General features: G+C 43.7%; 1 protein-coding gene across 1 annotated transcript in view; it reads left to right on the top strand.

Moving 5' to 3' along the window:
• Positions 1–17296, top strand: part of RRM1 (ribonucleotide reductase catalytic subunit M1) — a 50888-nt gene that overhangs the window by 2763 nt on the left and 30829 nt on the right. Inside the window, exons 2-5 of the mRNA XM_067466396.1 lie at positions 3464–3552; positions 8111–8288; positions 11682–11782; positions 17230–17289. Coding sequence (XP_067322497.1) covers positions 3464–3552; positions 8111–8288; positions 11682–11782; positions 17230–17289 — 428 coding nt within the window. The remainder of the gene's footprint in view (positions 1–3463; positions 3553–8110; positions 8289–11681; positions 11783–17229; positions 17290–17296) is intronic.

The following is a 17296-nucleotide window of genomic DNA, read 5'->3' as shown; positions in this document are numbered from 1 at the left end:
GGACAAGAGGAACATCGAAGAAATGGAGTAGCCTTCATACTTAATAAGAAATTCGCTGAAGCAGTGCTTGGATACAACCCAAAAAATGACAGAATGATCTCAATTCGAGTGCAAGGAAAGCCTTTCAACATCACCGTGATCCAAATATACGCCCCAACCACAGCTGCTGAAGAAGCAGAAGTAGATCAGTTCTATGAGGATCTGCAGGACCTACTGGATAATACACCAAAAAGAGACATTATTTTCATTACGGGAGACTGGAATGCCAAGGTGGGAAGTCAAATGACAACTGGGATCACAGGCAAGCATGGTCTGGGAGAACAAAATGAAGCGGGACGCAGGCTGATAGAATTCTGCCAGGAAAACTCGCTGTGTATAACAAACACTCTCTTCCAACAACCTAAAAGACGGCTTTATACATGGACCTCACCAGATGGTCAACACCGAAATCAGATTGACTACATCCTTTGCAGCCAAAGGTGGCGGACATCCATCCAGTCAGTGAAAACAAGACCTGGGGCTGACTGCGGCTCAGATCACAAACTTCTTATTGCTCAATTTAGAATAAAACTAAAGACATCAGGGAAAGTACACAGACCAGTTAGATATGATCCCACTACAGTGGAAGTGAAGAACAGATTTGAAGGACTAGATTTAGTAAACAGAGTCCCAGGAGAACTACGGACAGAAGTCCGCGACATTGTTCAGGAGGCGGCAACGGAGTACGTTCCAAAGAAAAAGGAAACCAAGGAGGCAAAATGGTTGTCTGCTGAGACACTGGAAGTAGCCCAAGAAAGGAGGGAAGCAAAAGGAAACAGGGATAATAAGGGGAGATATGCCCAGCTAAATGCGCAATTCCAGAGGTTAGCCAGAAGAGAGAAGGAACTATTTTTAAATAAGCAATGCATGGAAGTGGAAGAAGACAACAGAATAGGAAGGACAAGAGACCTCTTCCAGAAAATTAGAAACATTGGAGGTAAATTTCAGGCAAAAATGGGTATGATATTAGCTATATATAGTTATATATAATTAATATATAGAATGTATTATATAATGCTAATAGTATAACAGGCATGGACAAACTATGGCCCTCCAGGTGTTATATTAATATAATCTTTAGGTTCTTGTGGGTTTTTTCGGGCTATAGGGCCATGTTCTAGAGCAGTGCTTCTCAACCTGGGGGTCGGGACCCCTGAGGGGGTCGCGAGGGGGTGTTAGAGGGGTCGCCAAACACCATCAGAAAACACAGTATGTTGTGTTAGTCATGGGGATTCTGAGTGGGAAGTTTGGGTCAATTCTATCATTGATGGGGTTCAGAATGCTCTTTGATGCTAGGTGAACTATAAATCCCAGCAACTACAACTCCCAAATGTCAAGATCTATTTTCCCCAAACGCCACATGTGGGCATATTGAGTATTGTGCCAAGTTAGGTCCAGATCCATCATTGTTTGAGTCCACCGTGCTCTCTGGATCTAGGTGAACTACAACTCCCAAACTCAAGGTCAAACCCTTCCAGTATTTTCTGTTGGTCGTGGGACTTCTGTGTGCCAAGTTTGGTTAAATTCCATCGTTGGTTGAGTTCAGAATGCTCTTTGATTTTAGGTGAACTCTAAATCCCAGCAACTACAACTCCCAATTGACAAAATCAACCCCTCGCCCAACCCCACTAGTATTCAAATTTGGTTTTATTGGGTATTTGTGCCAAATTTGGTCCAGTGAATAAAAATACATCCTGCATATTGGATATTTACATTACAATTCGTAATAGTAGCAAATTTACAGTTAGGAAGCAACAACGAAAATAATATTATGGTTGGGGGTCACCACAACATGAGGATCTGTATTAAGGGGTTGCGGCATTAGGAAGGTTGAGAAACACTGTTCTAGAGGCATTCTCTCCTGACGTTTCGCCTGCATCTATGGCAAGCATCCTCAGAGGTAGTGAGGTCTGTTGGAATTAGGACAATGGGTTTATTCCACAGATAGATAAACCCCTTTTCCTAGTTCCAACAGACCTCACTACCTCTGAGGATGCTTGCCATAGATGCAGGCGAAACGTCAGGAGAAATGCTTCTAGAATATGGCCCTATAGCCCGAAAAAACCCACAAGAACCTAGTGATTCCAGCCATGAAAGCCTACTGGCTGTTAGGAATTGTGGGAATTGAAGTCCAAAACACCCGGAGGGCCAACGTTTGCCCATGCCTGTAGTGTAATATACTGGTAGTGTATTATATATTGTGGTATAATAATATAGTACAATATAATAATACAGGATTTTTAAGGCAGTGTAGACGGAGCCTGAGCTACATAGAATTGTCTCTCTAGTGGTGTGTTTGTAGGTTGGTGTGTGCACATTAATGTAGGTATGCGTTAGGTTTAGGACCCTTCCACACAGCCATGTCACCCAGAATATCAAGGCAGATAATCCACGATATCTGCTTTGAACTGTATTATCTGAATCCTTACTTACTTAGGCAATCCCTCGTTGGACGAGTAAGATGGTCTTCCATCATGGGTTTCCTTGTGGGTCCGTATGTGGCTGTGGAGCCCTATTCTTGCTCTGCATCTTCTTCCGCAGTGAGGGCATTCGTTTCCAGGTGGAAGGCGGTCCCGGTCGGGGTTGGCTTGACGCGCCTTCCTCCTGGCACGTTTCTCTCTTTCACCCTCCACTCGTGCCTCCTCGAATTCTGCAGCACTGCTGGTCACAGCTGACCTCCAGCTGGAGCGCTCAAGGGCCAGGGCTTCCCAGTTCTCAGTGTCTATGCCACAGTTTTTAAGGTTGGCTTTGAGCCCATCTTTCAATCTCTTTTCCTGCCCACCAACATTCCGTTTTCCGTTCTTGAGTTCGGAGTAGAGCAACTGCTTTGGGAGACGGTGGTCGGGCATCCGGACAACGTGGCCGGCCCAGCGGAGTTGATGTTGGAGGACCATCGCTTCAATGCTGGTGGTCTTTGCTTCTTCCAGCACACTGCCATATAATCCAGTTCAATTTGGATTTTACACAGTTGTGTGGTGGGATCCTAAATTTTGTAGAATGTTTAGCAGTTAGTTAGAAAGCTAGGAGCCTCCGGTGGTGCAATGGGTAAAACTGTTGTGCCGGCAGGAGTGCTGACCGATAGGTCAGCGGTTCAAATCCGGGGAGAGTGCCAGTAAGTTCCCTCTCTCAGCTCCAGCTCCCCATACAAGAACATGAGACAAGCCTCCCACAAGAATGGTAAAACATCAAATATCCAGGCGTCTCCAGGGCAACGTCCTTACAGACTACTAATTATCTCACACCAGAAGCGACTTGCAGTTTCTCAAGTCGTCCTGACATGAAAAAACAGTTCGAAAGCTACTGAGTTTTAACAATATATATATATATAATATATATATAATATAATATTGTGGGGTTTTTGTTTTTGTTTTTTGTATTTCCTATTGTCCTTATTTCTGAACAAAGCCTATTCTCTTTTTGACAGATGGCCGCCATGAGCGCGTCATGTTCGACAAGATCACCTCCCGGATCCAGAAGCTGTGCTACGGTCTTAATCTGGATTTCGTGGATCCGGTAAGTGGCTTCAGCGTTTCTCCCCATAGACCTCCTGCTATGGGCCTGTCTTGAAGTAAACAAGGCGAAATCAGAATGGTGGAGTCCCTTGAGCATTTTATGCAGAGGAAAGGCAGGATCCTTTTTGTTTTCATCTACAGTTGTCCATTTTGTTTGTTTTCATCTACAGTTGTCGTCATGATGCACTTTCCCTGTCCTTGTTGTTGTTCATTCGTTCAGTCGTCTCCGACTCTTCGGGACCTCATGGACCAGCCCACGCCAGAGCTCCCTGTCGGCCGTCACCACCCCCAGGGTCTCCTTCAAGGTCAGTCCAGTCACTTCAAGGATGCCATCCATCCATCTTGCCCTTGGTCGGCCCCTCTTCCTTTTGCCTTCCACTTTCCCCAGCATCATTCCCTTCTCCAGGCTTTGCTGTCTCCTCATGATGTGGCCAAAGGACTTCCACTTTCCCTCTAGTCTCCTTCCCTCCAGTGAGCAGCCGGGCTTTCTTTCCTGGAGGATGGACTGGTTGGATCTTCTCGCAGTCCAAGGCACTCTCAGCACTTTCCTCCAACACCACAGCTCAAAAGCATCTCTCTTCCTTCGCTCGGCCTTCCTGAAGGTCCAGCTCTCACATCCGTAGGTGACTCCAGGGAAGACCATGGTTTGGACTAGGCAATGGATCTTGGTTGCCAGTCTGGTGTCTCTACTCTTGACTATTTTATCGAGACTGGACATGGCTCTCCTCCCAAGAAGGAAGCGTCTTCTGATTTCCTGGCCACAGTCTGCATCTGCACTCATCTTTGCGCCTAGAAATACAAACCCTGTCACGGCCTCCACGTTTTCTCCCTCTATTTCCCAGTTGTCAATCATTCTTGTTGCCATAATCTTGGTTTTTTTTATGTTTAGCTGCAACCCGGCTTTTGCGCTTTCTTCTCTCACCTTGATTAGAAGGCTCCTCAGCTCCTCCTCGCTTTCGGCCATCAGAGTGGTGTCATCTGCATATCTGAGGTTGTTAATGTTTCTTCCAGCCATTTCCACCCCGGCTTTGCATTCCTCAAGCCCCGCACATCCTCGCATGATGTGTTCTGCATACACGTTAAAAAGGTTGGGTGAGAGGATGCAGCCTTGCCGTACGCCTTTCCCAATCTTGAACCCGTCTCCTGTTCCGTGGTCAGTTCTGACTGTGGCTCCTTGGTACAGATTCCTCAGGAGAGAGGGAAGGGGGCTTGGTATGCCCATCCCACTAAGAACTTGCCACCATTTATGATGATCCACACAGTCCAAGGCTTTAGAATAGTCAATGAAGCAGAAATAGATGTTTTTCTGAAACTCCCTGCCTTTCTCCATTCTCCAGCATCCGGATATTGGCAATCTGGTCTCTCGTTCCTCTGCCTTTTCTAAACCTTTTCCCTGTCCTTAATAAAGGCCAAACCCCACTGCTCCCCCTTCTTGGGCTCCTCCCTTACAAATGCACTTTTCTATACACTCTTTTACTCCCATCTCATCCAGGGTTTTCACATTTTAGCTCATGCATTTGGCCCGCCCTTTGTGTTTGAATTCTTATTATGTTATGTTGCATTGTTTATTCTGTTATTTTATATATTGTTAAGTATTTTACTTGATGTCATTGTTTTTGTTTATATGTATTTTTGCTCTATTGTAATTTGTTTGGGCTCGGCCTCATGTTAGCCGCCCCGAGTCCCTTTGGGGAGATGGTGGCGGGGTATAAATAAAGATTATTATTATTATTATTATTATTATTATTATTGTCTGATTCAGTTCCTTGTATTTTCTCTTCCCTTTTACTCTAGCTATCAGCTCTTTCCATTTTGACTCCCAGTTCTCCTTAGAATGTCCATTCATATATTTAATTCCCCTTCCAGTAATATTATGAATCATGTAGTCTGCAAAGTATTCAAACCATTGGGTTGTTGTAGGTTTTTACGGGCTACATGGCCATGTTCTAGAGGCATTTTCTCCTGACGTTTTGCCTGCATCTATGGCAAGCATCCTCAGAGGGAGTGAGGTCTGTTGGAACTAGGAAAATGGTTTTATATATCTGTGGAATGACCAGGGTGGGACAAAAGACTCTTGTCTGCTGGAGCTAGGTGTGAATGTTTCAACTGACCATCTTAACTAGCATTTGATGGCTTGGCAGTGCCTGGGGGAATCTTTTGTTGAGAGGTGATTAGATGTGCCTGATTGTTTCCTCTCTGTTGTTTTGCTGTTGTAATTTTAGAGTTGTTTTAATACTGGTAGCCAGATTTTGTTCATTTTCATGGTTTCCTCCTTTCTGTTGACGTTGTCCACATGCTTCTTGTGGATTTCAATGGCTTCTCTGTGTAGCCTGACATGGTGGTTGTGAGAGTGGTCCCGCATTTCTGTGTTCTCCAATAATATGCTGTGTCCAGGTTGGTTCCTCAGGTGCTCTGCTAGGGCTGACTTCTCCTTTGTCCCTCCCTGGTCATTCCACAGATATATAAACCCATTTTTCCTACTTCCAACAGACCTCACTACCTCTGAGGATGCTTGCCATAGATGCAGGCGAAACATCAGGAGAAAATGCCTCTAGAACAGTGGTTCTCAACCTGGGGTCCCCAGATGTTTTGGCCTTCAACTCCCAGAAATCCTAACAGCTGGTAAACTGGCTGGGATTTCTGGGAGTTGTAGGCCAAAACACCTGGGGACCCACAGGTTGAGAAACACTGCTCAAGAACATGGCCATAAAGCCCAGAAAAACCTACAACAACCCAGCGATTCCAGCCATGAAAGCCTTCGACAATACATATTCAAACCATTTCTTATTATTGCCCATTTTCTGTTCTCTTTCCAACCCCAGGCAACCTTTGCTTGTGCAGCTTCTATCATATATTTTTGTAATTTCGGCCCATTCTTTAGTCTCGTCTATAACCCATTTTCTGGGTTAAAAATTGATATTTAGTCAACTCTACTTATCTGGAATCCCCGGTGGCACAGTGGGTTAAACCCCTGTGCCGGCAGGACTGAAGACTGACAGGTCGCAGGTTCGAATCCGGGGATAGGCGGATGAGCTCCCTCTATCAGCTCCAGCTCCTCACGCGGGGACATGAGAGAAGCCTCTCACAAGGATGATAAAACATCAAAATCATCTGGGCGTCCCCTGGGCAACGTCCTTGCAGACTGCCAATTCTCTCACACCAGAAGCGACTTGCAGTTTCTCAGATCGCTCCTGACACGACAAAAAAAACAAAAACAAAACTACTTATCTCTGATATTTCCTCCTGCTGTTTTTTTAATCTTGTTTCAAGGTTTGTCCCCAGAGCTGTTATGAGGGTAGGATATTGTCAGGATTTATTGAGATATAATTGTGTGTTTTAAATGTAATTCTTGTATTACCGATATGGATTCCACTTAGAGCAGTGTTTCTCAACCTGGGGGTCGGGACCCTTGTGGGGGTCACGAGGGGGTGTCAGAGGGGTCGCCAAAGACCATCAGAAAACATAGTATTTTCTGTTGGTCAAGGGGGTTTTGTGTGGAAAGTTTGGTCCAATTCTCTCATTGGTGGAGTTCAGAATGCTATTTCATTGTGGGTGAACTATAAATCCCAACAACTACAACTCCCAAATGGCAAGGTCTATTTTCTCCAAACTCTACCAGTGTTCACATTTGGGCATATTGAGTATTTGTGCCAAGTTTGATCCAGATCCATCATTGCTTGACTCCACAGTCTGGATATAGGTGAACTACAACTCCAAAAATTCAAGGTCCATGTCCACCAGACCTTCCCAATATTTTCTCTTGGTCGTGGGAATTCTGTTTGCCTAGTTTGATTCAATTCCATCATTGGTGGAGTTCAGAAGGCTCTTTGATTTAAGGTGAACTATAAATCCCAACAACTCCAGCATTACCAAATGACAAAATCAATCACCCCCAACTCCACCAGTATTCAAAGTTTGGGGGTATCGGGTATTTGTGCCAAATTTGGTCCAGTGTCTGAAAATACATCCTGCATATCAGATATTTACATAACGATTCATAACGTTAGCAAAATTACAATTATGAAGTAGCAATGAAAATAACGTTATGGTTGGGGGTCACCACCACATGAGGACCTGCACTAAGGGGTCGCGGCAATGGGAAGGTTGAGAACCACTGACTTAGAGTGTAATGCTATGCTGAAATGTTTTATGTTGAGGCTGTGATTGAGTGACCTTAAGATAAGCTCTCTGCTGCTGAGAAAAATTAGGGAGTTAACCACTTGGAGCAGAAGAGCTAAGCAGCTGCAAAAGAACTGTTTTGACTTTCGGTTTGCCTTGTGTGTTCCTGTGTGTCACCCGCTGAAGATGGATGTGCTTAGTAAACTGAGTTTTCCTTGTAACCTGACGTCTCCAGAGTCCATGATTTTACAGAGCTGTATCTGGTGGATCCAGCATTTGCTTCTGTCAAGTTGTGCCTTAGCTTGACAGATATTAATGTTTTATGTGGAGGGAAAGCTGCAAAAGTCAGAAGCGCTGTGAAAAACCCCTCTTTATTAGAATTGTTTTTGGGATGCTTCAGGCCGGCTTGCCCGTTGACGTTCTGCTTTGTCCTTGTCCAGGCTCAGATCACCATGAAAGTGATCCAGGGTCTCTATAGTGGCGTCACCACCGTGGAGCTGGACACTCTGGCCGCGGAGACAGCCGCCACCCTGACCACCAAGCACCCCGACTACGCCATCCTCGCCGCTAGGATCGCCGTCTCCAACCTGCACAAGGAGACCAAGAAAGTCTTCAGCGGTGAGTGGAGGCCTGTGCTGTAACACGGCATCACCTTTTGCACTGCATTGCTCACTTGGCAACATGTTAACTGTGTGCCCCTAGCACAACTACAACTACAACTCCCAAACTCAAGGTCAATGCTCACCAAACCCTTCTAGTGTTTTCTGCTGTTCATGGGAGTCCTGTGTGCCACTGTGTGCAACAATTCCATTGTTGGTGGGGCTCAGAATGCTCTTTGATTGTAGGTGAACTATAAATCACAGCAACTACAACTCCCAAATGACAAAATCAATTTTTTGAGTGGTGGTCACTCCTTGGGTTAGTAGGTGTCTTGTGGCCAAATTTGGTGGCAATTCATCCAGCGGTTTTTGAGCTATGTTAATCCCACAAATGAACATTACGTTTTTATTTATATAGACTAGCCGTCCCCTGCCACGCGTTGCTGTGGCCCACTCTGGTGGTCATGGGGGTTCTATGTGGGAGGTTTGGCCCAATTCTATCGTTGGTGGGGTTCATAATTCTCTTTGATTGTAGGTGAACTACAAATCCCAGCAACTACAACTCCCAAATGTCAAGATTCTATTTTCCCCAAACTCCACCAGTGTTCACATTTGGGCATATTGAGTATTCGTGTAGAGTTTGGTCCAGATTCATCATTGCGTCCACAGTGCTCTCTGGATATAGGTGAACTACAACTCCCAAACTCAAGGTCAATGTCCACAAAACCCTTCTAGTGTTTTCTGTTGGTCATGGGAACCCCGTGTGCCACTCTGTGCAACAATTCCATTGTTGGTAGAGTTCAGAATGCTCTTTGATTGTAGGTGAACTATAAATCACAGCAACTACAACTCCCAAATGACAAAATCATTTTTTTGAGTGATGGTCACTCCTTTATTTATTTAGAGGATTTCTATACTGGCCTTCTCAACCTCGACGAGGGACTCCTTGGGTTAGTAGGTGTCTTGTGGCCAAATTTGGTGGCAATTCATCCAGCGGTTTTTGAGTTATGTTAATCCCACAAATGAACGTTACATTTTTATTTATATAGACTAGCTGTCCCCTGCCATGTGTTGCTGTGGCCCACTCTGGTGGTCATGGGGGTTCTGTGTGGGAGGTTTGGCTTAATTCTATCGTTGGTGGGGTTCAGAATGCTCTGTGATTGTAGGTGAATTATAAATCCCAGCAACTACAACTCCCAAATGTCAAGATTCTATTTTCCCCAAACTCCACCAGTGTTCACATTTGGGCATATTGAGTATTCGTGTAGAGTTTGGTCCAGATTCATCATTGCGTCCACAGTGCTCTCTGGATGTAGGTGAACTACAACTCCAAAACCAAAGGACACTGCCCTCCAAACCCTTCCAGTATTTTCTGTTGGTCATGGGAGAACTATGTGCCAAATTTGGTTCAATTCCATCGTTGGTGGGGTTCAGAATGCTCTTTGATTGTAGGTGAACTATAAATCCCAGAAACTACAACTCCCAAATGACAAAATCAATTTTTTGAGTGATGGTCACTCCTTGGGTTAGTAGGTGTCTTGTGGCCAAATTTGGTGTGAATTCGTCCAGCGGTTTTTGAGTTCTGTTAATCCCACAAACGAACATTACATTTGTATTTATATAGATATTTATACTCTGCAAGCCTGTGTGTCAATAATGGCAGCTCTGAATACTCTAATGCAGGGATGGGCAGCTTTGGTCTTCTAGGTGTTTTGAACTCCAACTCCCACAATTCCTAACAGCCAGTAGGAATTGTGGGAGATGAAGTCCAAAACACCTGGAGGGAGGGCCCAAGTTTGCCCATGCCTGCAGAGAACAGCTTAATTAAATAAATTCACATTCGAATATTGACAAGCTGGAATGTGTCCAGAGGAGGGCGACTAAAATGATCAAGGGTCTGGAGAACAAGCCCTATGAGGAGCGGCTTAGGGAACTGGGCATGTTTAGCCTGAAGAAGAGAAGGATGAGAGGAGATATGGTAGCCATGTATAAATATGTGAGAGGAAGCCACAGGGAGGAGGGAGCAGATCAAGGGTCTGGAGAACAAGCCCTATGAGGAGCGGCTTAGGGAACTGGGCATGTTTAGCCTGAAGAAGAGAAGGCTGAGAGGAGATATGATGAGGGCCATGTATAAATATGTGAGAGGAAGCCACAGGGAGGAGGGAGCAGATCAAGGGTCTGGAGAACAAGCCCTATGAGGAGCGGCTTAAGGAGCTGGGCATGTTTAGCCTGAAGAAGAGAAGGCTGAGAGGAGATATGATAGCCATGTATAAATATGTGAGAGGAAGCCACAGGGAGGAGGAGGGAGCAAGCTTGTTTTCTGCTTCCCTGGAGACTAGGACGCGGAACAATGGCTTCAAACTACAAGAGAGGAGATTCCATCTGAACATGAGGAAGAACTTCCTGACTGTGAGAGCCGTTCAGCAGTGGAACTCTCTGCCCCGGAGTGTGGTGGAGGCTCCTTCTTTGGAAGCTTTTAAGCAGAGGCTGGATGGCCATTTGTCAGGAGTGATTTGAATGCAATATTCCTGCTTCTTGGCAGAATGGGGTTGGACTGGATGGCCCAGGAGGTCTCTTCCAACTCTTTGATTCTAGGATTCTATGAATATAGTCAGGCAGTCAGTAGCCTTTATTTCGGTCAACAAACCATTGGCTAAGTCAAGTGAAAGTAGGATGATGAAATACAACAATAAACAATTAATAACATCACATTTGGCTTATAATTAATAAAAACAAGTATCACCATTCGCTATTGGATGAATGGCTGTCTATATAATCTAAAACAGGAACTGATTGCAAGTTAATAATAAGTCTCCCGAGTACTCTTTGTTACACTCAGCCTTTACAGGTTATTCATGAAGCACTTGCGGCTTTTTGCCGCTGCAAACAGAAATTTGGCCACCTGTTCCGTTACCCTTTTATCAAGATAAGACAGTAAATAAGTGCAGTCCCAACATAGGGATCTTCCTGGTCACTTGGTGAGTAGAGGGGATATTCACCTTAGTCTATCATCCTTGTAAATTGTGCAAATAAAAAGTACATGTGTTGCAGTTTCAATTTTACCCTCCCCGCATGGGCAGACTCTGTGTTCGTAATCAGTCCCTTTGTATCTGCCCTCTAGTTTGGCTGATTTGAGGGCATTGAATCTGGCCCAACTGAAAGCAAGGCGAAATTTTGGGATGTTTAAATTTTCTAAGTATTTGGCACCTCCCAAAGAATTAAATGTTAGGCCTAAACTCAATGGAGAGCATGTGGAGCGCGCCAGAGACATTGAACATTCGAATAAAACTGTCCACATTGCAGTAAAGGGTCGGATGGGCCTCTTCTGTCTTGCTGCAGAGGCAGCCCTTTGGGGGAAAAAAAACCCTTTCGATGCTGCGTTTCTTCTCCTAACTACTTTTTTTGTTACTAGATGTGATGGAAGACCTGTACAACTATGTGAACCCTCACAACAGCAAGCATTCTCCCATGATTGCGAAGGAGACGCTGGACATCGTTCTGGCCAACAAAGACGTACGTAGCACTTTCAGAGATCCATTTTCCTCCTTCTTTCCTGAGTGTGTTGAGTCAAAGTGAAGCTAGCTGTTCTCAGATTGGCAAAACACAAGCCTTAGAATGTAATGTTAGATATCGGCCTGGTGACACCGGATTATAACCGGAAGTGGGATGATGGCCATATAACATTTTCTTTTCTTTTTAAAATCAGCTTTTAAAAATTGAATATTTCTATTTTTTCACACAAAAGTGGAAAATTGAACAGTTGGGTAAAAAGGAAAAAAGAGAGGAAGTGTTGGGGCTCAGCCTGTGTTTGACCCTGAATCTGTTATAGTGTTTCCCCTTCTAATGCTTCTCAGCCTGACTTGGATGGTGAACCTGATGTGAGCAATGTCAATGAGGATGAGGTGCAACACCTCTCAGGCCAACGAGTGGCCATCACTCATAAAAACACGGAAAAACACAGCAGAAGGGACTTAAAAGCCAAAAAACAAAAATACATTACAATGCATGCACAAAACCACATATATACATCCAAACACACATATATACACGTATACAGAAATATATACACACATATAAACAGAAAGGGGGAAGGATGGAAGGAGAGAAGGAAGAAGAGAAAGAGGGAAGGAGAGAAGGAAGGAAGGAAAGAAAGGTAGAAAAGGAAGAAAGGAGAGAAGGAAAGAAAAAAGTGAAAGAAGGAAGGAAAGAGAGAGGGAAGGAAGGAGAGAAGGAACAAAAGGGAGGGAAGGAAGGAAGGAAAGAGACAAGGAAGGATGGAACCAAAGAGCAAAGGAAGAGAGCAAAGAAGAACGAAAGAAGAAGGGAAAGAAAAAGAGGGAATAAAGGAAAGAGGGAATAAAGGAAAGAGGGAAGGAAGGAAAGGTAGAAAAGGAAGAAAGGAGAAAAGGAAAGAAAAAAGTGAAAGAAGGAAGGAAAGAGAGAGGGAAGGAAGGAGAGAAGGGACAAAAGAGGGAAGGAAGGAAGAAAGGAAAGAGACAAGGAAGGATGGAACCAAAGAGCAAAGGAAGAGAGCAAAGAAACACGTAGAGAAGGACGAAAGTAGAAGGGAAAGGAAAAGAGGGAGGGAAGGAAGGAGAGAAGGAAGGAAATAAAGAAAGGTAGAAAAGGAAGAGAGAAGGAAAGAAAAAAGTGAAAGAAGGAAGGAAAGAGAGAGGGAAGGAAGAGAAGGAACGAAAGAGGGAGGGAAGGAAGGAAGGAAAGAGACAAGGAAGGATGGAACCAAAGAGCAAAGGAAGAGAGCAAAGAAACAGGTAGAGAAGGAGGAAAGAAGAAGGGAAAGAAAAAGAGGGAATAAAGGAAAGAGGGAGGGAAGGAAGGGAGGAAAGAAAGGTAGAAAAGGAAGAAAGGAGAAAAGGAAAGAAAAAAGTGAAAGAAGGAAGGAAAGAGAGAGGGAAGGAAGGAGAGAAGGAACAAAAGAGGGAGGGAAGGAAGGAAGGAAGGAAGGAGACAAGGAAGGATGGAACCAAAGAGCAAAGGAAGAGAGCAAAGAAACACGTGGAGAAGGACGAAAGAAGAAGGGAAAGTAGAAGGGAAAGGAAAAGAGGGAATAAAGGAAAGAGGGAGGGAAGGAAGGAAAGAAAGGTAGAAAAGGAAGAAAGGTGAGAAGGAAAGAAAAAAGTGAAAGAAGGAAGGAAAGAGAGGGAAGGAAGAGAAGGAACGAAAGAGGGAGGGAAGGAAGGAAGAAAAGAGACAAGGAAGGATGGAACCAAAGAGCAAAGGAAGAGAGCAAAGAAACAGGTAGAGAAGGACGAAAGTAGAAGGGAAAGAAAAAGAGGGAATAAAGGAAAGAGGGAGAGAAGGAGGGAGGGAAGGTTAGCCACAGCATCATGTGGCAGGTACAGCTAGTAAAAAAGAAACAATATCAAAAAGAGGATTATTATTATTATTGTTACTAGCCGTACCCTGCCACGCGTTGCTGTGGCCCAGTCTGTGTTTATGTGTTTTGTGTGTATATATATTTGTGTACGTGTGTATATACATGTGTTTGCATATATATTTATGTGGTTTTGTGCATGCTTTGTAACATTTTTTTTGCTGCTTTGGCTTTTTAGTCCCTTCTGCTGTGTTTTTCAGTGTTTTTATGGGTGATGGTCACTCATTGGCCTGAGAGGTGTCTTGTGTCCAAATTTGGTGGCAATTCACCCAATGGTTTTCGAGTTATGTTAATCCCACGAGCGAACATTACATTTTTATTTATATAGATTGTGCTTATTTATACCCCACTTTATCTTTTTCAAAGGGTACTTAAAGCAGCTTAACATAAAAGCATTTGCACACGATTTAAAATATACAAATATGCAAATATTAAAACAGAATTACATATAAGCAGTATTTAAAAATTCACTGTTAAAAATAATTAAAACACATTCAAAGTTATGGTCATCCAATTTTCAACCTAATAGTCATACCGTCTTATACTTTCTGTCTTCTTCCATGTTCTTCTTCTCTTCTGCTCCAGCTCTTCTTCATTTTTAAAACTTCATCCTTGAGTATTCTTACTGGGATTGTTTCTTGTAGAACTCTCTTGTCAAATTTTCATTGGTATCTGAATTACTGTCTAAATAAAGGTTTACTTCAATCTATTATTAATTATTCAATTAGTATTTTGCAGACTAAATTCACTATATAAAACGTTTGTCATTCATTCCTCCTTACTTTTATCCATTAATTATTAAATGATTATTCTGCAGACTAAATTCACCGTATAAAACTTTTTATTTATTTCATAGAATCATAGAATCAAAGAGTTGGAACAGACCTGGTGGGCCATCATCCAGTCCAACCCCATTCTGCCAAGAAGCAGGAATACTGCATTCAAATCACCCCTGACAGATGGCCATCCAGCCTCTGTTTAAAAGCTTCCAAAGAAGGAGCCTCCACCACACTCCCTCCGGGGCAGAGAGTTCCACTGCTGAACGGCTCTCACAGTCAGGAAGTTCTTCCTCATGTTCAGATGGAATCTCCTCTCTTGTAGTTTGAAGCCATAATTCCATTGCGTCCTAGTCTCCAAGGAAGCAGAAAACAAGCTTGCTCCCTCCTCCTCCCTGTGGCTTCCTCTCACATATTTATACATGGCTATCATATCTCCTCTCAGCCTTCTCTTCTTCAGGCTAAACATGCCCAGTTCCCTAAGCCGCTCCTCATAGGGCTTGTTCTCCAGACCCTTGATCATTTTAGTCGCCCTCCTCTGGACGCATTCCAGCTTGTCAATATCTCTCTTGAATTGTGGTGCCCAGAATTGGACACAGTATTCCAGATGTGGTCTAACCAAAGCAGAATAGAGGGGGAGCATTACTTCCTTAGATCTAGACACTATGCTCCTCTTGATGCAGGCCAAAATCCCATTGGCTTTTTTTGCCGCCACACCACATTCCTGGCTCATGTTTAACTTGTTGTCCACGAGGACTCCAAGATCTTTTTCACACGTCCTGCTCTCGAGCCAGGCGTCCCCCATTCTGTATCTTTGCATTTCATTTTTTCTGCCAAAGTGGAGTCTCTTGCATTTGTCACTGTTGAACTTCATTTTGTTAGTTTTGGCCCATCATCTCTCTAATCTGTGGAGATCCCTTTGAATCCTGCTCCTGTCCTCTGGACTATTGGCTATCCCTCCCAATTTGGTGTCGTCTGCAAACTTGATGATCATGCCTTCTAGCCCTTCATCTAAGTCATTAATAAAGATGTTGAACTATCCCGCCCATTTCAGCCTGAAGGCGACTCAGGGCGGTATACACAGTCGGCACAATTCGACGCCGAAACAAAATACATACATTGATAAAACAAAAACATTCAGTGCAATTAAACATAAACAACAATGCATAATAACAATTTAAAAAGAAACTATGTCCTCTGTTCAAATCTTGATCCATTTACATTCATTTTTATCATTCATTCCCCCTCTACCTAGTTAATTTTTAATATTTCTGACGCTACTTCTAATTCTTCATTGCTTTTACTCTTACACACAATATTAAAAACATTACAAATTGCATATATCCATATAAGCCAATATCCTCAAATGCACATTTAAGTGTTAAAATTTGTATAGCAAAAGTTAGTTAATTTCCAATGATGTAGATGGGTAACGAGCATATGAGGAGGTGCGTGAGGACACAGGGATGATGAAGGCACATAAAATGCCGTAATAAAAGTCATAATAGTTCCAGTTTCAGAGAATTATTGCAAGGCTGACTTCATTCACATAGATTTTGTCATGGTTCTGCCTCACAAATGCATGAATAATACAATTTACTTAAAGGATAAGTAACAATCTGCTAATGTTCTGATCACATTTTGGTGTGGGGGGGCAAATCTGTCTCAAGAGAAGGCAGGATCATCAAGTTTGCAGATGACACCAAATTGGGAGGGATAGCCAATAGTCCAGAGGACAGGAGCAGGACTCAAAGGGATCTTGACAGATTAGAGAGATGGTGGGCCAAAACTAACAAAATGAAGTTCAACAGGGACAAATGTAAGATACTCCACTTTGGCAGAAAAAATGAAATGCAAAGATACAGAATGGGGGACAATGCCTGGCTCGAGAGCAGTACGTGTGAAAAAGATCTTGGAGTCCTCGTGGACAACAAGTTAAACATGAGCCAGGAATGTGATGTGGCAGCAAAAAAAGCCAATGGGATTTTGGCCTGCATCAAGAGGAGCCTAGTGTCTAGATCTAGGGAAGTCATGCTCCCCATGCTCTATTCCGCTTTGGTTAGACCACACCTGGAATATTGTGTCCAATTCTGGGCACCACAATTCAAGAGAGATATTGACAAGCTGGAATGTGTCCAGAGGAGGGCGACTAAAATGATCAAGGGTCTGGAGAACAAGCCCTATGAGGAGCGGCTTAGGGAACTGGGCATGTTTAGCCTGAAGAAGAGAAGGGTGAGAGGAGATATGATAGCCATGTATAAATATGTGAGAGGAAGCCACAGGGAGGAGGGAGCAAGCTTGTTTTCTGCCGCCCTGGAGACTAGGACGCAATGGAAGCCATGGCTTCAAACTACAAGAGAGGAGATTCCATCTGAACATGAGGAAGAACTTCCTGACTGTGAGAGCCGTTCAGCAGTGGAACTCTCTGCCCCGGAGTGTGGTGGAGGCTCCTTCTTTGGAAGCTTTTAAGCAGAGGCTGGATGGCCATTTGTCAGGGGTGATTTGAATGCAATATTCCTGCTTCTTGGCAGAATGGGGTTGGACTGGATGGCCCAGGAGGTCTCTTCCAACTCTTGGATTCTAGGATTCATTCACATAGATTTTCTCATGGTTCTGCCTCACAAATGCATGAATAATACAACGTACTTAAAAGAATAAGTGACAATCTGCACTTCTGATCACATTTTGGGGTGTGTGGACAAATCTGTCTCAAGAGAAGAATGCCACAATTTCAGGATGCCACTACCAGGTACAATATTGAGTCTTAATTTACTGTTTCTTTTCCACAGCGACTGAACTCTGCCATCATTTACGACCGAGATTTCTCCTACAATTATTTTGGCTTTAAGGTAAAGA

This window comes from Anolis sagrei, chromosome 3 (assembly GCF_037176765.1).
Source record: "Anolis sagrei isolate rAnoSag1 chromosome 3, rAnoSag1.mat, whole genome shotgun sequence".
NCBI lineage: Eukaryota > Metazoa > Chordata > Lepidosauria > Squamata > Dactyloidae > Anolis > Anolis sagrei.
The sequence above is the reverse complement of the archived record's forward strand: the minus strand, read 5'-3'. Positions and strand labels throughout refer to the sequence as shown.